Raw genomic sequence first — 21310 nt, forward strand, 5'->3', positions numbered from 1 at the left:
CTGGTTCTGGCGCGTCGGACTAGAATGTGTAACTTCCTGGAGTACAAAGGTGTGCTTCCCTTTCTCGCTTCAAGGTGGTGTCTAACTTGAATCCACATCTAGATACGAAGGTTGTATATCGCCGCTACGCTTCCCTGTTCTTCGTGTGCGGTATTGGACCGAACGACAACGAGCTGATCACGCTTGAGATTATACATCGCTACGTCGAAGTTCTTGACCGATACTTTGGTAATGTGAGTGATCATACGTTCGAGATCCAGCTTCCTACTCACCGGTGAGCTAGGTTTGCGAGCTGGACCTGTAAGCCCTACATATGCGTGGGACAGCTTGTCACTAAAACCCAACATCTATAGCATCTTCAACTTTCAGAAAGCGTTTGCCGTACGTATGCACTTGTACCCGCGTTCGCACTGTCTGACGTGCTGTATAGATCCTGGACGAGTTGATCATCGCAGGAGAGCTGCAAGAATCCTCCAAGAAATCAGTGCTTCGAGTGGCACGTATATGTCACCTGTCTCGTGACCTTTACTCACTCGTGACATCCTCAGGTAACACAGTCAGACAGCGTAGAGGAGCAGGAAAATAGCGAGGACACGCTGGCTCGACTAGGAAGTGCAGGTTTGTTATGACACGATCTGCCCTTGTACTTCCGGATGATAACACCAACTTCACCCACCAGCAGGCATCAGTGCACTTGCTAACAGGGCAGTGCGCCCACCAGGCCCCGTCTCCTACAATATGTAGGTGGCTATTGCTTATGCGTACAAACTATCGGCCGTTCCTCGTTCTTAACGCTGTTCAATCCCACCGGACTGTTTTCTCACACTGAATTCGTTCCCTGCGTATGACTTGTACAAATCGCTCTGATACGGAATGTATGTCATATCACGTTGTAACAAGCTGAAGTCCATGGGGCAAGATGCAGACAGGTATCTGGCGATATGTAGAGACTGCCAGTTGCTACTGAGTAGCAGGAAGGTTCGGTGTAGGTTTGGAACTGTGCAGGATGTGCCAACGGACGAGATCCAAGGTTGCGATGGAGTCTTCGACAGAGCTGTGCCCCACAGTGCCGCCGCCGGCCTGGATAGTCTTGCCAAGGTGCTCCTTGACCCTGTGCATCATGTTAGCTCCCACAGTAGATTACACAGCACGGAAGGGTACATACAAATGTCTCAGTGCGCGTCGGTACGGCGGACCAGACGGATGGGGGAACATAACTGCAGTATCTACACACTTGTGATGGATCATCCGCAGTGTCTTCAGGTCGTTCTCAAGAGCGTGTCCTATAATGATGGTGTTCTCGTTGATGTACGCATCAAGAGACTCGCGGATCTCCGCCAATGGTAGTGTAGCTTGTGCGTAGTTCTCCGGAGTGATGCCAGAAAAACGGGTATTGAAGTCACTATAGTTGAGATAGTGAGAACAAGCCGGTCTCGTTGGAATCGCAAACGCACATCACCTCCACGCCGTCATCCATCCGAATAAACTCGTCAAACACTTCTTTGCCTGTCGAGTCGACTACTGACACACGGGCGACGCGCATCCCGCCGGTGCTGTAGATCATCTCGCAGTCCAGAGCAACGATATCTAGGGAAGTGTCAGGCTCGTCTGCCTTCGCAGGACGTGAGAGAGAGAAGGGATGGCGTTTGTGCAGGTCCCCGGGATCACGTTCGTAGAAAACATGATGTCCTCTCGTACATGGCTCTTCATCTGTAGTCCTTGAGCAGCAAGTGTAGACGCGTCGCTTCTCGCCTATTACGCAGCGAGAGAAGAGAGACAACAGTAAGTCGAACATGCACAACAGAAGAGAATGGAGACGAGCCATTTGTTTTACTGGAGAATGGCTTTCCCCAGTGGAAGACGCACTCATCTGCTTCCTCCATGCGCTTGACCTTGAATGGCTGGCCACATCGCTCGCACTTCATGACCGCGCCCTCTTCGCTTGGTCGCTCGCCACCCGGGCCCGGCGGGATCTCGACGACGTAGTCCCATGTCCGCATTTGTTCGGGAGACAGGATGTATGGATCGAGATTGCTTGGCATGATCTTGAGAGATTGCAGCTTCTTGCGCTCTTCTGCACGTTTTGCGACTTCTTCTTCTGTGCCAACGGAAGGATGGCTCGCAGAGTCGGGGAGCGGCCGTCTCTTTATAGCTGCAACAGCAGAGATCACAGCCTGAAATTCTTAGATTTAGCGGTGGTGACAGGGCACAGTGTCATCCGTTGGCGTACATTCCGGTAAGTCAGTTTCGTGGACTTCTTGTAGACTTCCTCTTCTTGGGCTAGGGCATGCTCCGCTGGAAGCGTCGGATTCCTATCGATAATGCTCTGGTACAGTACTTTGAAGTGTTCCCATAGCGATTTCACCATTGTCTGCAACAAATGATTTAATGAAGCGTTTGGTGCGGCTTTCAAATGGACGGACCTGACGAACGGGCACAGCTACCTGCGACGCGGCCGCATTGACTCTGAGCAAAGGCACGCCTTCCTAAAGGCGAAAGAACAATAAGATCAGAGGGTCACTGAAGACTTTCAAAATTTGCGCCGCATACTTACAGAGGTGTAAGCTAGAGTGGGGACTGCGATTGATCTCTGAAGCGTGCCAACACGCTGTAGCTTGCTAGGCGGCTCAGTGGGGGGCGTGCCATTGGCTGCCAGCCGCAGCGGCGAGCCCATAGACCTTTTGGCTGGCACGACATGAGCAATCCTTGCCTGCGCAAACGGTGTCTTGGAGCTCGATGCTATGGATTCAGGTTGCGAGGATATCTGCGGCAAAACAGGCTTCTGGACCTCTACTGGCACCGGCGTTACGGAGATCTCTGTGACCTCTGGGCTATGGCTGAAGAGGCAGTTCTGCCTCTGGCAGTGAGCTTTCTCTGGACATGGTAGCTTGTGAAAAAGACCCAAGGTCGGAAACATTTGCGGTGAACGCTCTTGAACAGGCCCGCAATGGGAAGATCAGTATAAGCGCGAGGAACGCGGTGATTGGGAGGCCTCGCTATCTTATCGCCTTATCGCGTACTTGCCGTTTCTATTCAAATGAGTCAGCGAGTTTATGTACATTCAACTCGACGCCAGTCCTCGCGAAGCAACATAATATTGCTGACTAATAGACGCCATATGGCAGAAATATTTAAGTTGCCTGGAAGGAGCGGGTCAACGCGTATACTCGACTGGGCCGGTTAAATCCCCTGGCCCCTCAAACCAAACCTGTCCATTCTCTGTTTTGGCTGCAACTCCAACATGGCGGCACCAAGCATACAGAAGCGAAGAAAACGTGCGGGCACTCTCGAGAGGATAGAGTATGTCGATCACACACCATTGACACCGTCATCACCTCGTCATGCTCACATTCGTCTCGGTTCTTTAGCGCAGACCCATATCACCACCTGGCTGGCGGCTTTGGACCACAGACGTGCGTTTCTTGCCGCATCCCTTCCGCCGAGCGGAGCCGTGAAGATAATCTGAACCTTTCGCAGCCCGTTACATATACAGCGCGCCATGGCTACACCAGTCACGCGTCGTAGTCCGGGTTCGCCATTCTCAACTGAATCCCGGGGACTGTGGGCCGATATCAAGTCTCTGCGATGGGTAGTGGTCCCATGTACGTCTAATCTAGCATGCGTATGGCTACATTGACCTATTTTGGCATCTAAAGCGTCCTCGCTGAAGCTGTTACTTATTGGAGCCCTCCTCTGGGCCAACTGGAAACTTCTCACTCCATGGGTCGCACAAGAGCTCAATAACCCCTTCGAACCTTTACTGTTTATCTCGCACCGTATCCCAGACTCACCCCCGGAAGATCCAAGGTACCAGAAAGGCTACTTCGACCTCGTCTTCATCGCGTACTACATCATTTTCTGGTCATTTATTCGCCAATCGTTCACAATCTACATCGCCCGTCCCGCTGGGCGCTGGTTCGGTATCAAGAAAATGGTAAAGCTGGACAGATTCGGCGAGCAGACGTACGCGGTGCTATACTTTGGTGTCATGGGTAGCTGGGGTCTGGTGCGCCGCTCTCTTACCGCTTGTCACACGACGGGTTTGTTTATCATGAAATACTTCGCAGCGCATCATGTCACAGCTGCCTACATGGTGGTACCGTACCGAGTACTTCTGGATAGGTTGGTGGTGTTTCTGCGCGAACACTTTTGAATTGCTCACCCCTCTGCTTCAGACTACCCTCACTGGGACATGAAGCCGGAGCTAAAGTGCTACTACCTCATGCAAGCTGCGTACTGGTGCCAGCAACTCCTTGTTCTCCTGCTCGGACTTGAGAAGCCCCGGAAAGATTACAAGGAGCTCGTGGCGCACCACTATGTCACGCTTTGGCTCATTGGGTACGCATCCGACGTTCCTGCCTATTACTGTCCGCTGAATTGGCACACCATGCAGATGGAGCTACCTGGTCAACCTGACGCGCATTGGGAACGCCGTCTACCTTAGCATGGACATCCCTGACACCTTCCTGGGCGTAAGCGTTCCAGGCACTCTCTACGAGAAAGACGCTAACGCGCGTGCGCGTATAGCTGTCGAAGGTGATGAACTACATTCAGTACGAGAAGTCCAAGGTCTGTGTGTTTACGATCCTAGTGGGTACTTGGACGTAAGTGTCTCTGTATTCGCGTGTGTGCGCGCTCTAAGGCCATCTATGTAGCTATTTCCGGCATTACCTGAATATCGTTATGCTCTGGTCCGTTTGGACCCAGTTCGATCTCATGCCGTGAGTATACCACCTGCTCTCATTCGTCTGCGCTGGCTGATGTGCATCCAACAGTGAGACGTCCAAGCGGTGGGAGGCCAAAGACGGCGTCTGGATGGTCTGGTGGATAAAATACCAGATTTTTGTGCCCATCCTTCTCCTGCAATTCCTGAACTTATTCTGGTACTTTTTGATCTTGCGGATAGCATACCGGTGCGTTTCTACAGAAGTCCGCTTTTGCAATTATGTTCCTGACATACCCGTCTCGCCCCATAGTGCATTGAACGATATCGGGATCTCGGACGACCGTTCTGACGACGAGGACGACGAAGACGACGAAGACGAGAAGAATGATTAGATAGCAGACTCCGCGTTTGGTGCTCCGCGTTTGGTGCTCTTAGTCCGAGCGTATGCAGCGACATTGTCAAAGCTGGAAAAGTAGATGATACCCGCGAAGGTGTAGTTCATGTGCCGATAATCTGTGTTTGACAGCGCATCGACAAACCAATTTCGATGACTTTATATATACTAGTGCTATACACCATTGATCCACAGAACTATTTGCTAGAAGATATATCGTCGCTAGTCGTACAATCATGAATTAGAAATGGCCAAGAGTCAAAACGCATCTCTCAGGAGTAGTCCTCGCCGTTGTAGCCCCCGGCTTCGCGCATAATAGCCTCCGGGTCTTCCTCAGATTCGTCCGACTCGTCCTCGTATGGCGTGAATATGGTCTTGGGCTCGGTTGCCGACGTCTGGCCGGGCCACCGCTTCTCACGCTGCGTGTCGATCGACTCGCCCATTGCCATTGACTTGAGGCAGAGCATCGTTGCCTACCGGCCCGAAGTAACTACTGGCACAGTGTGCAAGAGGGCGGAGGAAGACTTACGTGGGCATCGTTGCCTGCGTTGTGCAGGTTCTCACGGTTGTACTGAGGCTCTTCGTTCGCAACACCCAAGAGCTGGCATGTACGCTCCAAGGAGCGCTTGTTTCTGTTTGTTTCACCTTCGAGCGCAGAGATGAGCTCGGCGGAGTCGATAGAGAACATGCCGTCTTTGGGTGTCGCATCTGGGAGGACGGACGAGAGGTTCGTCAGCGGTGCCTGGATAGCAGATGACTGGAGATATCTGTCGAAGAGGACCGTTTGTTATTCTTGCAAAGGGCCCGTAAGCAAGAAGGACTTACTTGATGTCTTGGCTTGCGTCGTGGAAGATGAGGAACAGAGGGCCTGCCGGCGCACTCTCGTTGATCAAATTCGCCACACGCTCCTTCAGTTGTCTCTTGGGAACGAACTCGCTCTCGCCATAGTCGTAATTCTGGTCCCAGGAGTCACGGTGAGCTGCACTGTACGCTATCCCCGGCCATCTTGACTTACCATGCGCCGGTCCGGAACGTAGGTACCGTTACGATAGTTCTTGTACTCGTCTACTATCCAGTGTGCTTTATCCTCCACCATCTCGCCGTCCGTCCAGCGAATGCGGCTCCAACCGAACTCGGTCAACACGGTGTGGTCGCGCTCCCAAGCCTCGATGTCAATGGCGAGCCACGCGCCGGCTTTCTCTGCCCACAGCTCACGGACACGTTCGAACTTGAGTCGGCGGGCGGTGAGCAGTGGATTGCCGGCGCCCTTGAGTCGTTTGTTATTCTTCTCGATCATCTATTCCGCTAGTTCAGTAGCGTGGTTCAAGAGCAGGCAGAGCAGGAAAACAGCATACCTTGGTCGTCTTCTTGAGCTGATCGGCGCGGTTGAAAATCTCTGGCGAGAGGCTCGCCATGTCCTCACGGAGGATAAGCCAGTCTGAGCCCGGCAGCGGGATGGGCTCTTTAGTAAGGCCCATTGCGAAGAGCCACTGTTGCACGAACTCCAGCTGGGCGGAAGAAAACACTGGACGTGACTCTCCACTGGGAAAGGTTGCTGGGACGGAGCCAGATTATTGGGATATACAGAGTGGCGCACAGGATCTCACCAATGTACAGCTCGATGCCGTCCACGCCTGGCTTGCGCAGCGGGTGTGCAGGATCAACTAGCGCAGCGGGCGAGATAATGGCCCTAAGGGGCCCTCTGTCCTCTTCATCAGGGATCGCTTTCGCCCTGCAGACAGCGATCATGTCGGTGGCTTGTTCAGCAATGTAGGCATTCAAATCCATACCATTCGAAGAAGACGTCTGTGAATCTGTAGTATCCATGGACAACAGGCAAGCCCATTGCAGTATGCTCGACGTTTCGACGTGTAGGGCGCGAGACAAAGCGATAAAGAGGGTGAGAACGGGGATGTCTTTGGCTATTGACCGCAGCCACGCGACGGGCAAGTCGCGATTAATTCATGGCTCAGAGGATAAGCATGCCGTGGGAATATCATACCTAATCAGGCCGGGACGCGTTTCCTGCCGTTGTTGGGGTTTTGTGAACTGTGGCCACGACCAGCATCAGGCTGCGTTCGCTCACGTCCTCGCGTTATTTTCTCTTTACTTTCCTGATTGCCTCTCTCTCCGCTTTTCTGTACATTCTGCGCTATAATTTTCGGCAGAATTAGGCCCGCTCACGCGTGACGACTGCACAAAAGATCGCCGTCGCGTTCACAATCGCGTATAGATGGCTCAAACTGTACAGAAAGGCAAGCGTCGGCAGCCTGACGATGACGACGGCTCAAGCCCGCGCCCAGCTGCCAAGCGTCCGCGTCCAAGCGCGGCGCGCAGGAGTGCCGGTGGCCCGCCTCCTGCCCCGCGCGGTCAGCCACGAGCCGGAGGTAGTGGGCGTGGTGGTGGAGGCGGCGGCGGCGGCGGAGGTGGAGGTGGAGGAGGCGACGCAGACCAAGAACGCCAAGGAGACAGGCCGAGTATGCTTTGGGAATTCTCAACAAGTACCGACGTTAACTGAACGCGCTCACAGAACGCAGGTTCCGGCCAGGTACCGTGGCGTTACGCGAAATTCGCAAGTACCAGAAGAGCACAGATCTGCTCATCCGCAAACTGCCGTTCTCTCGTGTCGTATGCATCATCTCTCGTCCAATGATACAAGATTGCATTTTCATTGACCCCTAACACAGGTCCGCGAAATCGCGCTGGACATGATGACAGACATGGTTGACTACGGCGACGCGGGTCTCCGTTGGCAGAGTTCTGCCATCCTCGCGCTTCAGGAGGCCACAGAAGCGTATCTTGTGCATCTATTCGAGGATACGTATGTGTTCTTGTTGTCTTCAATACTTCTCTTACTGATATCTCCCGCTTGTCTTGCAGAAATCTCTGTGCTATTCATGCGAAACGCGTAACCATTATGCAACGGGATATGCAACTCGCCCGGCGCATTCGCGGCCCTTGGGGAGGTTTATAACTGCCCTTTTTTCTCCTCAAACCCTGCCGCCACCAGTGTTTTGCGTGGGTTATATTGTTATCACTCTTTTATTGCAGTGCTTTCCTTTGCGACACCTCATTTACCCCCACATCTCATGACTTCGTAGCGATACCTTACATCATCAAACCCACACGCCCGGCGATACCTCTGTCTTTTGATGTCGTGCTTGATCTCATTTAGTTTTGTGCATTCGTTCTCGCCACTCCTGTAGCTGCAAGCCACCATACATGTAGACATCCTGGTGCGATCTGAATATATTTGTAGGCGACTGAAGATGTAAGATGAGATTCTATGTAGTGCACGACGACAGACGATTGATGCAAAATGGAGTGTGTATGAACTGTTCCGGAATCTACAAATAGCAGTAAGACATAGACACCAGGATGACGGAGCGAGGAGAGGGATAAACAGAATGTATGAGATTTGTTGTAAAATACACTGGGAGTGAATGTGGACGGCGGAAGGCCGGATACTGTCCCAAGGGAATGTGCACAAAGAATTAGTAGGGACAGAGTGTGAGAAGGATAGGAAGAGTAGGCAGGTTCGTCGAATGAGATAGACGGCGGTGGGGAGAGGGCTTGAGCTTGGGCATGCGTAAGGGGAGAGGGAGCAACTGCACAAACGGGCAGGTTGAGCAAGGAACTCTCCATACATACATGAATTCAAAAGAGTGCTTCCGATGGTGGGAGGGTATGAGGTGGAGGATACAGAAGCAAATATGTAATCAAAACATTAGCATGAAGGATAGAAAGCTATAGAGGTAGATCGGGAATAATACGAGAGGTCCATTGAATGCGACAAGCACAGCAAAACGCGAGATGGAAAGGAAAAAGTTCACAACGTATGCGATGTAACAACATGTGCGAGGGAAAAGGTCCTATGTGATCATCGTCTGTCGTCGGTTCGCCGACGGGCGACTCAGGTTCTGGAAGGCGGGCTGCTTAGGCCATGATGAAACCATTGGTGTCGGAGCGTTGGCATTGTGCGAATGCGAATGTGGGAGCGGTACAGGTCGAGGAGAACGAGACGAAGAGGAAGGCTGCGTAGGGGTATATGATGAAGAGGGCGGGTTCCGCCCGCGCGTCGACGGGTCGTCGCTCGGCACCCGCCTGTGCATGATTGGTGATGAGGTCCGGCCAGTGCCATCAGAGCGACGTTTGTTGGTGTCCGAAGAGCTGCCTCTCGTCGGCGACGAGCTGTGTGAACGTTGGCTTGATCCTGGTTTGCGGGGACCATACTGTTGCAGCACGAATGGCGGCGTTGGTGGCAACAAGGGCATGTCTATGTAGGGCATAGCCGGTACTTGCATCATCGGCATGCCCGCGGGTATGATGGGAACGTTGACCGGTATCGTAGGCACAGGAGGGACATATCCCCATGGGTAACCAGCGGGTGAGCCAGGCGGAAGGAAGATCGAGGAGGGAGAGTACGATCCGTCCGAGACGAACGAGCGCCGACTAGTCTTGCTTTCACGCCGTGTGCGTATATCAGTAGCAGAGGCAGACGACGGAGGTGTCGAGTACATAGATGGCGGACGCGAGGAGATGCTCGGGGGGCGTGAGCTTCCCGGGGATGAGTCAGCGTAAGGGGTATGATGGCGAGGACTGTTCGGTGACCCAGCAGAAACAATGTTCGGCTCGGAAGACTGCCTGGGCGATGAGGAGCCGTGACTGCCGTCGTATTTTGGTCGTGCGTAAGGCGATCTGGTCTCGCTACCTCTCCTCTCCCGATCTCTCTGCCGGTCGCCTTCCCAAGACATGCCTTCACTGAGCTTCGGCACTACACCAAAGCGCGTCATTTCTTGTCGGCGGCGGGCCTCAGACAGCTCTTCAGCGATAGCCGCCTTCTTCCTCTGCTCTTCAGCAGCATGTCGTGCAGTACGTTCTCGTTCCCATTTCCGTCGCTCCTCTTCTAAGCGCTTCCGTTCTTCCTCTATCTTGGTGCGCTCTTGTGCTAGCCGCCGGACATCGTCACGCATAGCGTCAGACGGTGCGTACCGAGGGGCAGGCGTCCTCTCTTGCATGCTGAGTCGTCGAGCTCTCTCAGCTGCGAGGAACCTCGCCTTCTTGTCCCGCGCCTGCTTGATGCGCATAACATAATCTAATGGTATCGACTCATCTTTGTCGTCCTGAGCGAATCGCACGACTGGTCTGGGAGTCACCGCCGGAGGCGGGGACGACGGCGAGGAGCTGAATGCGGGAGTAGGCATTGGTTGGACTATTGATGGCGCACTGGCAGATCTTGATGACGCAGTCGTGAAGAAATTTGGGACAGCATCTGTGCTCCCGATGCGGAGCGGGGAGGGTGCTTGCTTGTACGCGGCTGGGGTAGGAGCATGATGAGCGGTTGCCGACGTATGAAAGCAGGTTACACACCGTTCGGGGTCAACTTGGAGCCGGACGTAGGCAGCGAAGGGTTCGACGCCGTCGGTGCGGGTGATGGTGGTGCACTGGCTAAGCTGGTGGTAGAAGTCACAGAGAAGGTCGGCGTCGAGGTAATGCTGGGAGAATCCAGAGCGACCTCCGGTGGTGACCCGGCGTCACCCAAAAGCCCAGCCAAAGCCTCAACGTGCTCTGAATAACCCAAGGCCTCGACCGCAGCAGACGCGTAAACTCTCTCATAACGGAAGTCGTCGCCCATGTGTTCGGCAGGAAGGTAGACGATCATCCTATCTTCAAAGCATGGGCGCTCTGTCCAACGGCGCAGACCCTGACTGGCAGGAAGTATCTTGTAGCTCTTCGGGATAGCAACATCGTCGAGAACCAACGACGGCAGGCGTTGTGGGGTATGCTTACGTCCCACAAAACCGGCTAGTGCGCCTTCCGGGATATGGTCGAGACGCGCAAGCAGTCGCTTCCGCAACACACGTGCATGAAGAATGTCGTTGACAGGTAGCTGACGGGATGGATTGCAAGACCGGGGAAACAGCGGCCCGCGTGGAACATGAACCAGCGGCGGAGGGGAATACGGCGGCCGGAGCGCGTTAGTGGTCGCGACGCGGAAATATTCCTTAGGAGCCATGGGGAGAGAGGGGGCCGACAAAGGAGTAGACAGAGAACGTTCTGCGTCCTGTTCGTCCGTGGATTCCGATTCAGAAGACGTCTCGGATGTTTGGTCGGATTCGCGCCTGAATGGTCGGGGAAGATATCCAGGTGTCGTCGGCTTGGCTGGCGTAGGCGACGGCAATGGCAGTGCTGCCTCGGACACCTGCGAGAGCCAGCTTTTCCTCCCTTGGCCAGGTGAGGCTGGATTGAGACTTTCATAGTCGTCGTTGGGAGTATGGGGGCCGCCGCTTGAGGACGACGCGGAGGAGGCGACGTGGTCTGGTATGGTAGACACCGAGGGCATTGAACGCTTGCGCCCCTTGAGGTCGGGGGCGGAAAGGGATCCCTTGGACAAGCTCCTGAAGAATCCCGACCGACTTTTGGCCGACTTAGTGGTCGTGGCAGCGGATACCTGGGAGGCGTCGGCGACGGCTGAGCGTTCCGAGCGGTCGGCGTGAGATATGCTGGAGCCGGCGTCGGACTTGTCTGACCGCCTCCCTGTGAGGACGGCGGCGAGGCGACGCATGGCGAGTGTCCAGTGGTCGGAGCAGCAGACGAGAGGAAGGCCTGGTGCTGAAGATTATTACAAGGAGAGTGATGAAAATACGGGCATCAGCTTCGAAAAGTTGAGAAGAGAGGTTCGAGAGTCGGTGCCTGTCCACTGGCACGGAGCGCAGGTCGATCGCGGCGAGCAGTTTTGGAAGAGACTCGATGAGGCTTGGAGACGGATCGACCGTGTTTCACGAGCTGCAGGTCGGGGATGACAGCGACGAGCACACCCAGGAGGATGACGGGGTGTAGCAAGCCTGCTCGAGGAGGACAGCGATCTCAAGAACCATGCTCTCCCCCGCAAACGTTCCTCGCTTTCGATTACCATTTCCCGTCGGCTGTCAGTGGTCCTATTCCGGACTTATCCGATCACATTTGGGACTTGTTCCGCCAAAATTTATCTCATCGCAGTTTCAGTCCTGCGTTCTCCATCTCCCACCAGCGCGATATTTGTCTTCCCTGTTTCCGTTTCCACCTCACTCTCGCACCAGGATCGTGTTCAGTGTGCAAATACTCGGATGAATAGGCTCACTCAGCGCGTTCGATTCACACGTTGGTGCCCGGATCCGGAAAACGCGCTGATCCTAAGCCCTCCATGCCGAATGCTAACCCGGACATTTAGTGATACGCTGCAGTCTAGGCAGTGCATCGTTGACTGCCGTATGAACGGGCTCAAACGCAGCTGCACGTTTATGTACGTCCCGACGCCGCCTCTGTTAGCGGCTCCTCCGCCGCTGCCACAGTTCGCACCCAGTCTTGCCGCGGCAAGCGTGTGCCCTCTATCAGCACCGTTGTATTCCTCTTCTCAAACGGCTTGACGACCGGTCGGTATTTTATCTTGACTTATCTAGGCTTTTTGAATATAAAATTTGCATTCTAAGCAGACACATTGAATGCAGGCCGTTCCCGCATGCTTTCTCCCTTCTCACATCAGTCTGCTGATGGTCCCATGAGAGTGCCCAATTGACAATCGTTCGCGTCACGATTGCTTCTAACTTACCAGCTCGATAACGAGCCCCACTCTTGTGTCGATGCTTTCCCCTGAAGTATCCTCTCGGACGTCATCCGCGTGCCGCTTCCGTTCGCATGCGCGTATGCACGCTGTGTACCGCCTTGTAGGAGGGTCTACACCGCAGGAGCGGGCGGCAGGCCCTAGTTCGCCGTGCACGGCGTACGGGACGCGTCTGCCACGCCCTATCACGCGATAGCCCGGAGCTATCGGCCCTGGTATCCGATATATAGTCTCGCAGAAGTTCGCGGGCTCTGCCGTGCACACTGTGTTCTCAAACCTTCAAGCTTCAAATATCAAGCTCAAGGCTCTCCACAGCTAGAACCTAAGACTACCACACTGGGCAGCCAAACGCATCTGTTGCTTACGCCATTGTGGCGAGTCAGCGAGTATTAATACGCCATCACCGCAAACACCGAGCTGCGCATCCCAAGAAATCAAGGGCGGAGGGCCCAGAGCACCAGCTAGTCTGACCGGGTACGAAACGGAGTGTATTTTTATTTCGCTCCGTGCCGAGAACCAAGCCCCAAGTCGGCGCACGGAGGATAGCCCAAAAAGCAAGGCGCCTGCAGTTCCGTGCTTCGCTTAGCTGTCTAGCGATGTCTGGTCATTAGTGACAGTGGCCATTGGTATTAAACACAGCCAGGTAAGTATACCACGTAGAGATTATGACTAGCACTACAAAAGAACGTGTGGTTCCAGGTGAATACATGTCTGTTAAAAGTCCTGAATCTGGGGCCCTGATCATAAGCCCCATTAGGTAAATGAAAAAATCAAAGCCGTCCTCTTGCGCGGCATTGCGATTATGTAGCTTACCCCGTGCTTAATCGCGCTTGCGGAGCTGAACAGGGAGGTAGAGTCATCGCGCTTGCCAGGAGTGGTAGTCGCAGCGGTCGACGAAGTCGCACAGGCGGAGGGCCCCGAGGACGCAGCGGAATAAGTTGCAGCGGGGGATACTAACGCGGCGGGCGTGTCGGGAGAAGGCGCGTTGCCGGACACACGCGGCTGCCACTGCGTTGTTGGCTACGGGCCGCGCGTGAGCCCAAAGCGCTGCAAACACTCGTCGCGACCGATCGCGAAGTTGTCAGGGAGCTGCGACTCGATGCCGACAAGAGTCCTCAACGCTAACGTTGTTCAGCGGGGCAGCAACGACGTCTGGTGGCAGGCCAAAGTCTGGAGCCAGGGTCGGACATGACGTGGGAAGGTGACGGTGGAAGACGCACAGTGCTGAGCCACGGACAATGTTCCAGGGACCTCGAGATTGAAGGCAGCTGGCAATTGACGCCAATTTTGGTCGTGCATCTGAATGCGTCCCCCATACTCGCAAACGAACATGATCGGCTCAGAGTCCTCGTTAGCCTGGAAGCGTACAGACCCCTGCGCCAAGCGTTAATATATGCTAAGGTCTCAGGATGACATGCGTACCTTGGGGAAGATGCTTGCCTGTCCAGGGTTGATAGTGTTAAACACGAAGCGGATGGTGCCTGAGGTCAAGGTACCGTTAACCGGGTACAGGATCTCTGTTGCAAGAAGATGCGTGTGCGAGATGTTCATTCCACAGGGCTCTGCACCACCATATTAGTTGCTGTTTGGATCGGAAGGTTAGTTAGACGAACTGAAGAAGCCAACGGTCGTAGCCGCGCCTTGGCAGACGAGAGCAGGGAAGTTGGTGATACTCGCGCCAACGGCGTGACCACCAGCGCCAGTGGTGACATCAGAGCTTGAATTAAAAAAGTCGAAGGCGAACTGTAGAAGCGTCAATTCACAGTAGATACATTGCAAACGAGATGACATTTACATCCTGGTCCTGAAGGAGGTTAACGCGAGCGACCGTGTCCGTGGCGGTCCTCAGAGCCAACGGTCGAGGTAACATCGGCGCGAACGGTGCGGGCGGCGGCGGCGAGGGCGAGTAGGACGGTGAAGAAGGCATCGTAAAGAATGAGAAAGTGAGGTGTACAAGAAGGTAGAAAAGCGGGTTATGCAAGAGGCTAAAAAGGTAGGGTATGCAAGAAGCTAAATTTTATGAACGTAACCGATTAAACGAGATAACTGGGCAAAGAAGAAAGAGTGGGTATCTGTGCTGTTACCTTCCTCATAGGCATCGTTTTTAGTATGCCGGGCCGCAGCTAAGGCGACTAGGCCTTGGTAGTTGCGGTGCACCGCCTCTGGACATCGCTCACAAGCATGCCAACTTGAGAATCGCGAAGTAGACCTCGTAACCCACGTTGATCGTGCCTTGGAGGCGTGCACCTGAAACGTACGACGATGTACAGGCATAGCTGACGCTGCACAGGATCCCGCTCTCGGACCTTAGCTGGGTAGAGCGATGTATGGCCGCCTACGGTTGCCTCAGGGCGGGAGGACGGGAAGGCAATACGGCCACGCTGCATGAATTTCATCTCCCGATGAGCGATTGACTGGCGCCAGACCACTTGATTGGCTCAGGTCTGTAGGTCCGCAGTTAACGCAAATCCTGCGAAGAAGAGATGCTAACAGCTCACCGAGTCTTCTGGTTTATCAGCTCCCCGTTCAGTCCGCCACCAGCGTACCAGGCGATGCTCGTATCGCTCGACGACGCCCGAGATGTAGTGCTCATCGACGCCTGTCCAATCCGAGGCACGTCTAAGCAGCTTTTCGTAGTCGTCAGGCAATGTTCCGAGGATATCCTGACTATTGTAGATGAGATAAGCCCGTCCTGGGCGCAGGTCTGAAGAATTTTCGCGCAGTCCGGTCGCCGGCATCGTTTTGGTAGGAACGGGTTCGGGCGAAGGCTGCTCAGTCGCTACATCCGCGTCCAGGGTAGCGAGAGGTTCCGATAGCGGAAAGTACTCGTCAAGAACAGCAATTTCTGGGGGACAGAGATTAGAAAGAAGGAGACCGCCAAGAAACAACAGTACAAGTACTGACTTGCTCTCCGCTCTCCTGGAGGTAGCAGAGCCTTTTGGCAAAACACAATGTACTTGTCTATGTCTGTTTCATCCAGATCAAGCATCGACTCCCTGTTTTCGGTCAGCTTTGAAGATTAGGCTCGCCACTGCAGAGCACCTACAAAGAGCCAGGTGCAGTATCAAGGAAGGCCGGTCTCTTCGTCTTCTCCGCGTCTTCTGCCGCCTGCATCGCAGCAAAGTAGTCTGGGAAGCTGGGTAGCGCGCAAGCGGGGTCATTTCCAGACCGCGGCACCCTGAGGAGCTTCGGTAACATGGCCATAGTTAATCCCAAATAGAGTCTCACCGTTTCTTTCCGTCAAACCCATACACCAACTTCAAAGCGACGATCAAGATAGCAATAAGAGCTACTTCTGGGGGCGCGTTATCGTACTTGTGATGCTCCGGGTCTCGCATCTTCACCCGCCTCAACGCGGGCGATAGTGAGTAGTGAAGAGTTAGCGTAAGCGATACCACCTTGCCGAGTTTCTTGGCCAGGAGGTAGAGAGTTGCTGGCAGGATTCATTGGTGGGTCCGCACAGCGACATACACAGACTGTGAACGGACTTACGAGTACCCTGCAGAGCCCGAGTTGCTCGCCACAAAAGCGGCGCGGCGTTACATTCTGGCGTCAAAATATTGTAGGAGCTAAACATGAGCTTTGCCAGATGCGAGGTGAGCCCATGAACATGCAACGGGATTGGAGGGAACTAGAACGGGGTGCTATGAGCGAGACCACCGGAAGTCAGCGGAAAGCGCGAACCTGCGGCGAAAGAGCTTTCGTAGTATGCTTGGTGAGATGTTGCGTAACGGCCTCAGGTAATAGCCGCAAGGGATCAAGATAAGGGAAGTCATAGCTCTCTATCAGCCTTGAGAGGCTTCAGCAACGATACTACACGGTGCCAGGTCTCCCTACCTCTTGAAGTCCATGTATGTCACCGGTAGACGGAGTGTCCAACATGCAAGCATCAGTATAGCGATGTTAGCTGCAGGGCTATCAAATGGGCGGAAGGCGGTCTTGTCCTTTCGTTGTCCCTGATCTTGTTGAACTCTGGGACCAGATCCGTCTTCGTCGTCGTCTTCAGATGCAGAAGAGGGTGCGACAGAGTTTTCCCTAAGGAGGTCTTCCAGATCCATATCGTCCCCTTCCTCAGTTGACAACGAAAACGTCGATTTCGCGTCCTCATCGTCGATATCATTGGAATCAAGCTCATCTTTGGCTTGCACCGGCTTTTCCTCTGCAGTCTGTGGACCTGACGCCGCTGACTGTCCACCATTTTGTGACTGGACATGAAAATAAGGCTCAGCAGTGGGCGGAGTAGGCAGGAGACTGAGATGTAACGTCCACACATCCCTGCAGACAACCTGGCAGCGCGCCACGTTAGAGGCCACGCATGGACCCACAAACTCAAGCAAGCACATACCTCATACTCCGGAGGAAGCTTCCAAGCCCTGATAAGAGCAGCGGCTTGTAGCCGCAACAGAAGCTGCAGGCACTGATAATAGTGAAATCTGCCACGCTCCCCATGGTACACTAGTCAGCGATAATGATTAGTATAGCCGACGGCGAAGATAAGAAGTTAATTGAACGCGGACGTTTCGGGTCAGCCTTGCTCTGCCACTCCTTTTTCTTGCGGCGGGATTTAAGAGCTCGCTTCCTCATCTGGTGAGGACCGAGCTCCGTTACTTCTGAGGTTTCATTCCTGTAACTCTTCACAAGCAGTTTGCAACCCAGTCATCGAGGAGAACAATTTAGTCATGCCGTACCTGCAAGACGTGGCCTTCGCTGCAGGTAATGAGACCACTCGAAGGCTCTTTCCGCCATTGTTTCGAGCCGCAGACTGCACATCGCCGACGAGGGGCCATCCAGGGCCGTCTGCTGAGAGAGATGAAGCGGGCAGAGAGAGCGTTCGCTTCGGCGCCGAGGGCGATATTGCTGAGCGTGAAACGGATCAGAATTTTCGGACCACGTGGCGACTTGCCTCCGCCGTTTTCGGCGTTTTGCGACCAGCCTGCCAGCAGACACCACACTTTGAGGCTCGACGTCAACCACACCCCCGCGTCTCTGGCCGTGTTTGAAGGCACTCCCGCCCCGAGCCTTCCGGATGAGACTCCTTCTTATCGTTGCGTGGCTCGCCCTCCTCGTCGTCGCGGTCGCTGCGTAAGTCACCAGCAGGTCACGACACCAATTTACATTAACCGAGATGTTTCTACTTCTACCGCACTCAATCCCGTACTGTTTGATATGGTCCGGCTACATCAAAACAAACATGTGGCTGGCAATATGCCCGCGTCGCGCAATATCGACCATTCCATTCGTAAATTGCTGTGACGGTACTGTGTTAGATGGACCAAGGTCCGTACAACGTGTCGGGGGACCATGAGCGCGACTGACCATTTGACCCATAGGAGGACTACGAGATCTTCGACCTCGTTAGCGCAATAGAAGCGGCCGAGGGTACGTGCTCCGATTTATCTGAGCTCTAACGAGCTATTGGTATTCACCCGCCGCTCAGGGAAGGGCACGTCATTTTATTCCTGGTTGGAGGTGTCGCCTAGTGCGTCCACGTCTGAGATTGCACGGGCGTATCGCAAAAAGAGTGTACAACTACAGTGCGTCTCTGGCTCCCTCGACGCGTCTTCTGGGCTAACGAGACCCTTAGCCCGGACAAGAACCCAGGCGTGAAGGGTGCACATGACATATTCGCCAGGCTAGGAGTCATCTCTAAGATTCTCAGGGACACTGAAGGTCGCAAACGGTGAGCCTCACAAGAGTTTGAACAACTGAATTTCTGATGAATGACCCAGCTATGACTTCTTCTACAAGAACGGCGTCCCGAAATGGCGAGGCACAGGGTACTATTACTCCAGATTCCGACCTGGACTTGGAGTAAGGGACTACACTCTATGCACCGTGTGACTACTCAACTCAATTCTCCGCGTAGACGGTTGTCGTATTCCTGGCAATCGTAACCTCCGTTCTTCAATACGTGGTGCAACGACTCAACTACCAGCGCGATCTGAAGCGGGTGGAAGAGGTTACCGCTCAAGCCAAGTCAGCGGCCTGGGGCAACAGGCTCACACCTGGCGAGGGCCAAAGGAAGGTGCGATGATGTCGCGATTATCGTGCCAGGGGTGGGTTCTCACAAGACATCTCTTAGGTCAAAGTTAATCTTGGTGGCGCTCCACGGATCGACGAAGACGGCAGTCTAGTCCCGGGCAGGATGGTGGATATGGTCGTAGAAGGCAACGACGTGTTTATCGTGCGTGCACTCGTGTGACTCGACCAGTACTTTCTGATCAGCAGGGGCTCGTTAGCTCGAGGAGGATGGCAGCTTGCTACCAGTCGACAATTCAACCGCAGTTCCTCCGTCGTTCAGTAGGACATGGCCTGTTGTGCTTGCGTCTAGTCTTTACGCTAAGATCGTCGGAGGCCAGAAGGCTGTCGATCAAGAAGATAAAGAAGAGAGCGAGGACACTTCGGGAACAGCATCTGACGCGCCCGGCAGCGGGACTGTTACGCCTAGGGAACGTAAGACGCGTACAGCAAACGGAGGGCCGGTGGCTACATCAATGGCTGGGGGCCGCAGGCGGAAAGCGGTGAGGAAGAAATGATGACCGGAGGCTTAGCCGTGGAGTAGCCGATACGTTTAGCTCTGCTCTGAATTTGTGTCTTTCCGAGGGTAATAAAAAATGGGTCCGCTTGCCTCTGGGGCTGATAGCAATATGCAGCGTCCGGTCTTTTCCCGATTACAGGAGTGGGGCTCTGCAGGGCTCTGCGCCGCGGAAGAGCTGTGCAGGAAATATGGGGCCCGCTAGGGGTAGTCTGCCGCTGTAACTGTAGTAACGGAGTCACGAGCCAGGGACCTCCGACTTGTTTTTGATTTGTATTTTCTGGAGGACCTCGTTCAAGCGGAGGACGGGACGGGACATGGCCTCTGATAAGCCCACGGTCCACAAGACTTATCGGAGTACCTCGTACAAATAAAACCAAACATAGCTATGACTTGGATATTATACCTCGAGCTTTCTCGGTCGTTCTACACTTCTCTCTCCAACCACATCCTTTCCATCTCAAACCCTTTGAACCGTTCGCAATGACCCAGTTGTACCACCCAGACCTGCTCGCCCCCTACCTCGCCCTCCCCCAGGGCGACAAGATCCAGGCTGAGTGTGAGTACACTGCGCGCCTATCCCCGACTTTCGCGCTTTCGACTGGCACCCCATACTGACATTCCTGCCCGTCCAACAGACGTCTGGATTGACGGCGACGGTGGCCTCCGTTCAAAGACCACGGTGAGCATTCTCGCTTCATGACTCGTCGGGCCAGAGCGTCATCATATCTCTTCCTCGCTCAATCGAGCTCTCGCGCGGCTTTCCGACGGGACGCTGACCGGTCGCTCCTATGCTAGACCGTCACCAAGAAGGTCACTTCGATTAGCGACCTTCGTATCTGGGACTTCGACGGTTCCTCCACCGGCCAAGCCCCTGGCGGTGATTCGGATGTCTACCTCCGCCCCGCTGCCATCTTCAAGGACCCTTTCCGTGGCGGTGACAACATCCTTGTCCTTGCGGAGTGCTACAACAACGACGGCACCCCGAACAGGACCAACTACCGCTACCACGCCAAGAAGGTCATGGACCAGGCTAAGGACGAGCTGCCCTGGTTCGGTCTTGAGCAGGAGTACACCCTCTTCGACATGGACGGACAGCCCTTCGGTTGGCCAAAGGGCGGCTTCCCCGGTCCTCAGGGCCCTTACTATTGCGGTGCTGGTACGTCTTTACTGCGTTGCTCTGACGGACTAGAGTTTTAAGCGGCAGTTTCTCGTTCCAGGTGCCGGCAAGGTTTTCGCTCGCGACCTGATTGAGGCCCACTACCGTGCCTGTCTCTACTCCGGCATCAACATCTCCGGCATCAACGCCGAGGTCATGCCCTCTCAGTGGGAGTTTCAGGTTGGCCCCTGCGAGGGTATCTCCATGGGCGACCACCTCTGGATGGCGCGCTACCTCCTCGTCCGCATTGCCGAGCAGTGGGGCGTCAAGGTCTCCTTCCACCCTAAGCCCCTCCAGGGCGACTGGAACGGTGCCGGCTGCCACACCAACTACTCCACCAAGGCGATGCGCGAGGCCGGCGGCCTCAAGGCGATTGAAGCTGCGATCGAGAAGCTCGCGGCGCGCCACAACGAGCACATTGCCGTCTACGGCGAAGACAACGACCTCCGTCTCACCGGACGCCACGAGACCGGTCACATCGGCACCTTCTCCTCTGGTGTCGCCAACCGTGGTGCCTCGATCCGTATTCCCCGCCATGTCGCGTCTCAGGGTATGGGCTACCTTGAGGACCGTCGCCCGGCTTCCAATATCGGTACGTAATGACCTGGTCACCGGACTGCCCTTGGTGCTGACTCCACTTTCGTACAGACCCGTACCGCGTCACCGGCATCATTGTCGAGACGACTTGCCTGCTCTAGACCATGGGTGCCAAAACAGATGCTTAGAAATAAGACTGGGGCTGTATAGCTTGTATTATTGCGGTGTTTATCGAAAGACAAAGGGTGATAATCATATGCCTCTGAGCGTGCCTTCGTCGGTATGAGTACTGCTGTAGCGTGGCGTGTTTCACTTCCGGACGGAAGAACTGTGTCCCAAGCCATCGCCTAAAATCTGAGGTTTGTGGACGTCATAGCCTCGCGAAGTGCCAAGATCCGCCACGCGCCTGTCGCAAATCG

At 54.6% G+C, this 21310-nt stretch overlaps 9 protein-coding genes across 9 annotated transcripts; 4 read left to right on the top strand and 5 right to left on the bottom strand.

Annotated features, from left to right (window-relative positions):
* Positions 1-521: 521 nt before the first annotated feature.
* On the bottom strand, positions 522-2937 carry PHACADRAFT_113612 (uncharacterized protein). The gene is made up of 7 exons (XM_007391733.1): positions 2555-2937; positions 2424-2486; positions 2231-2371; positions 1803-2174; positions 1455-1747; positions 1166-1402; positions 522-1111 (listed from the first exon to the last, which is right to left on the bottom strand). The coding sequence occupies exons 1-7, from the start codon at positions 2915-2917 to the stop codon at positions 961-963; spliced, it is 1620 nt and encodes a 539-aa protein (XP_007391795.1). The 5' UTR covers positions 2918-2937; the 3' UTR covers positions 522-960.
* A 289-nt stretch (positions 2938-3226) lies between these two features.
* On the top strand, positions 3227-5253 carry PHACADRAFT_249523 (uncharacterized protein). Its single transcript, XM_007391734.1, has 11 exons — positions 3227-3300; positions 3369-3413; positions 3478-3602; positions 3657-4006; positions 4068-4122; positions 4176-4338; positions 4394-4472; positions 4528-4604; positions 4656-4721; positions 4776-4913; positions 4977-5253. The coding sequence occupies exons 1-11, from the start codon at positions 3242-3244 to the stop codon at positions 5056-5058; spliced, it is 1239 nt and encodes a 412-aa protein (XP_007391796.1). The 5' UTR covers positions 3227-3241; the 3' UTR covers positions 5059-5253.
* Positions 5254-5332: 79 nt separating this feature from the next.
* PHACADRAFT_85898 (uncharacterized protein) lies at positions 5333-6906 on the bottom strand (the record flags this gene model as incomplete). Its single annotated transcript, XM_007391735.1, has 7 exons — positions 5333-5533; positions 5590-5827; positions 5886-6016; positions 6076-6357; positions 6416-6615; positions 6668-6792; positions 6851-6906. 7 exons carry the CDS (start codon positions 6904-6906, stop codon positions 5333-5335), a joined length of 1233 nt encoding a protein of 410 aa, XP_007391797.1.
* Positions 6907-7293: 387 nt separating this feature from the next.
* On the top strand, positions 7294-8034 carry PHACADRAFT_157522 (uncharacterized protein; the record flags this gene model as incomplete). The annotated part of the gene is made up of 4 exons (XM_007391736.1): positions 7294-7447; positions 7591-7688; positions 7748-7881; positions 7941-8034. The coding sequence occupies 4 exons, from the start codon at positions 7294-7296 to the stop codon at positions 8032-8034; spliced, it is 480 nt and encodes a 159-aa protein (XP_007391798.1).
* Positions 8035-8463: 429 nt separating this feature from the next.
* PHACADRAFT_249529 (uncharacterized protein) lies at positions 8464-11892 on the bottom strand. Its single transcript, XM_007391737.1, has 2 exons — positions 10431-11892; positions 8464-10377 (listed from the first exon to the last, which is right to left on the bottom strand). The coding sequence occupies exons 1-2, from the start codon at positions 11623-11625 to the stop codon at positions 8933-8935; spliced, it is 2640 nt and encodes an 879-aa protein (XP_007391799.1). The 5' UTR covers positions 11626-11892; the 3' UTR covers positions 8464-8932.
* A 1058-nt stretch (positions 11893-12950) lies between these two features.
* On the bottom strand, positions 12951-15185 carry PHACADRAFT_205411 (uncharacterized protein). Its single transcript, XM_007391738.1, has 8 exons — positions 15159-15185; positions 14456-15104; positions 14274-14403; positions 14083-14222; positions 13881-14034; positions 13787-13830; positions 13474-13680; positions 12951-13389 (listed from the first exon to the last, which is right to left on the bottom strand). The coding sequence occupies exons 2-8, from the start codon at positions 14585-14587 to the stop codon at positions 13375-13377; spliced, it is 822 nt and encodes a 273-aa protein (XP_007391800.1). The 5' UTR covers positions 14588-15104; positions 15159-15185; the 3' UTR covers positions 12951-13374.
* On the bottom strand, positions 15147-17447 carry PHACADRAFT_87096 (uncharacterized protein; the record flags this gene model as incomplete). Its single annotated transcript, XM_007391739.1, has 10 exons — positions 15147-15505; positions 15565-15656; positions 15707-15838; positions 15889-16093; positions 16153-16291; positions 16345-16450; positions 16498-16946; positions 17006-17115; positions 17178-17292; positions 17349-17447. The coding sequence occupies 10 exons, from the start codon at positions 17445-17447 to the stop codon at positions 15147-15149; spliced, it is 1806 nt and encodes a 601-aa protein (XP_007391801.1).
* A 202-nt stretch (positions 17448-17649) lies between these two features.
* Positions 17650-19291, top strand: PHACADRAFT_249533 (uncharacterized protein). Its single transcript, XM_007391740.1, has 9 exons — positions 17650-17742; positions 17928-17937; positions 17991-18039; positions 18098-18194; positions 18245-18340; positions 18390-18471; positions 18527-18685; positions 18743-18844; positions 18900-19291. The coding sequence occupies exons 1-9, from the start codon at positions 17687-17689 to the stop codon at positions 19194-19196; spliced, it is 948 nt and encodes a 315-aa protein (XP_007391802.1). The 5' UTR covers positions 17650-17686; the 3' UTR covers positions 19197-19291.
* A 354-nt stretch (positions 19292-19645) lies between these two features.
* On the top strand, positions 19646-21147 carry PHACADRAFT_249534 (uncharacterized protein). The gene is made up of 5 exons (XM_007391741.1): positions 19646-19754; positions 19834-19877; positions 19994-20354; positions 20416-20946; positions 21003-21147. The coding sequence occupies exons 1-5, from the start codon at positions 19679-19681 to the stop codon at positions 21050-21052; spliced, it is 1062 nt and encodes a 353-aa protein (XP_007391803.1). The 5' UTR covers positions 19646-19678; the 3' UTR covers positions 21053-21147.
* The last annotated feature ends 163 nt before the right edge of the window (positions 21148-21310 follow it).

The sequence above is a fragment of the Phanerochaete carnosa genome (genome assembly GCF_000300595.1).
Source record: "Phanerochaete carnosa HHB-10118-sp unplaced genomic scaffold PHACAscaffold_2, whole genome shotgun sequence".
Taxonomy (NCBI): Eukaryota; Fungi; Basidiomycota; class Agaricomycetes; order Polyporales; family Phanerochaetaceae; genus Phanerochaete; species Phanerochaete carnosa.

What these genes read in the sequence shown, in the direction of transcription:
- PHACADRAFT_113612 (XM_007391733.1), bottom strand. Translation starts at nt 2,917, where the DNA reads ATGTTTCCGACCTTGGGTCTTTTTCACAAGCTACCATGTCCAGAGAAA. An exon ending in TAGCTGTGCCCGTTCGTCAG is followed by an intron (nt 2,372 to 2,423) that starts GTCCGTCCATTT and finishes CATTTGTTGCAG; the next exon opens with ACAATGGTGAAATCGCTATG. An exon ending in GATGACGGCGTGGAGGTGAT is followed by an intron (nt 1,403 to 1,454) that starts GTGCGTTTGCGA and finishes TCTCAACTATAG; the next exon opens with TGACTTCAATACCCGTTTTT.
- PHACADRAFT_249523 (XM_007391734.1), top strand. Translation starts at nt 3,242, where the DNA reads ATGGCGGCACCAAGCATACAGAAGCGAAGAAAACGTGCGGGCACTCTC. An exon ending in TCCCTGACACCTTCCTGGGC is followed by an intron (nt 4,473 to 4,527) that starts GTAAGCGTTCCA and finishes GTGCGCGTATAG; the next exon opens with CTGTCGAAGGTGATGAACTA. An exon ending in ATCTTGCGGATAGCATACCG is followed by an intron (nt 4,914 to 4,976) that starts GTGCGTTTCTAC and finishes CTCGCCCCATAG; the next exon opens with TGCATTGAACGATATCGGGA.
- PHACADRAFT_249529 (XM_007391737.1), bottom strand. Translation starts at nt 11,625, where the DNA reads ATGCGTCGCCTCGCCGCCGTCCTCACAGGGAGGCGGTCAGACAAGTCC. An exon ending in CTCCAAGTTGACCCCGAACG is followed by an intron (nt 10,378 to 10,430) that starts GTGTGTAACCTG and finishes CTCCTACCCCAG; the next exon opens with CCGCGTACAAGCAAGCACCC.
- PHACADRAFT_205411 (XM_007391738.1), bottom strand. Translation starts at nt 14,587, where the DNA reads ATGCCTTCTTCACCGTCCTACTCGCCCTCGCCGCCGCCGCCCGCACCG. An exon ending in TACGACCGTTGGCTTCTTCA is followed by an intron (nt 14,223 to 14,273) that starts GTTCGTCTAACT and finishes ATGGTGGTGCAG; the next exon opens with AGCCCTGTGGAATGAACATC. An exon ending in TTGCTGCCCCGCTGAACAAC is followed by an intron (nt 13,681 to 13,786) that starts GTTAGCGTTGAG and finishes CGCGGCCCGTAG; the next exon opens with CCAACAACGCAGTGGCAGCC.
- PHACADRAFT_249533 (XM_007391740.1), top strand. Translation starts at nt 17,687, where the DNA reads ATGAGACTCCTTCTTATCGTTGCGTGGCTCGCCCTCCTCGTCGTCGCG. An exon ending in GACACTGAAGGTCGCAAACG is followed by an intron (nt 18,341 to 18,389) that starts GTGAGCCTCACA and finishes TGAATGACCCAG; the next exon opens with CTATGACTTCTTCTACAAGA. An exon ending in GATTCCGACCTGGACTTGGA is followed by an intron (nt 18,472 to 18,526) that starts GTAAGGGACTAC and finishes TTCTCCGCGTAG; the next exon opens with ACGGTTGTCGTATTCCTGGC.
- PHACADRAFT_249534 (XM_007391741.1), top strand. Translation starts at nt 19,679, where the DNA reads ATGACCCAGTTGTACCACCCAGACCTGCTCGCCCCCTACCTCGCCCTC. An exon ending in CCCTTACTATTGCGGTGCTG is followed by an intron (nt 20,355 to 20,415) that starts GTACGTCTTTAC and finishes TTCTCGTTCCAG; the next exon opens with GTGCCGGCAAGGTTTTCGCT. An exon ending in TCGCCCGGCTTCCAATATCG is followed by an intron (nt 20,947 to 21,002) that starts GTACGTAATGAC and finishes ACTTTCGTACAG; the next exon opens with ACCCGTACCGCGTCACCGGC.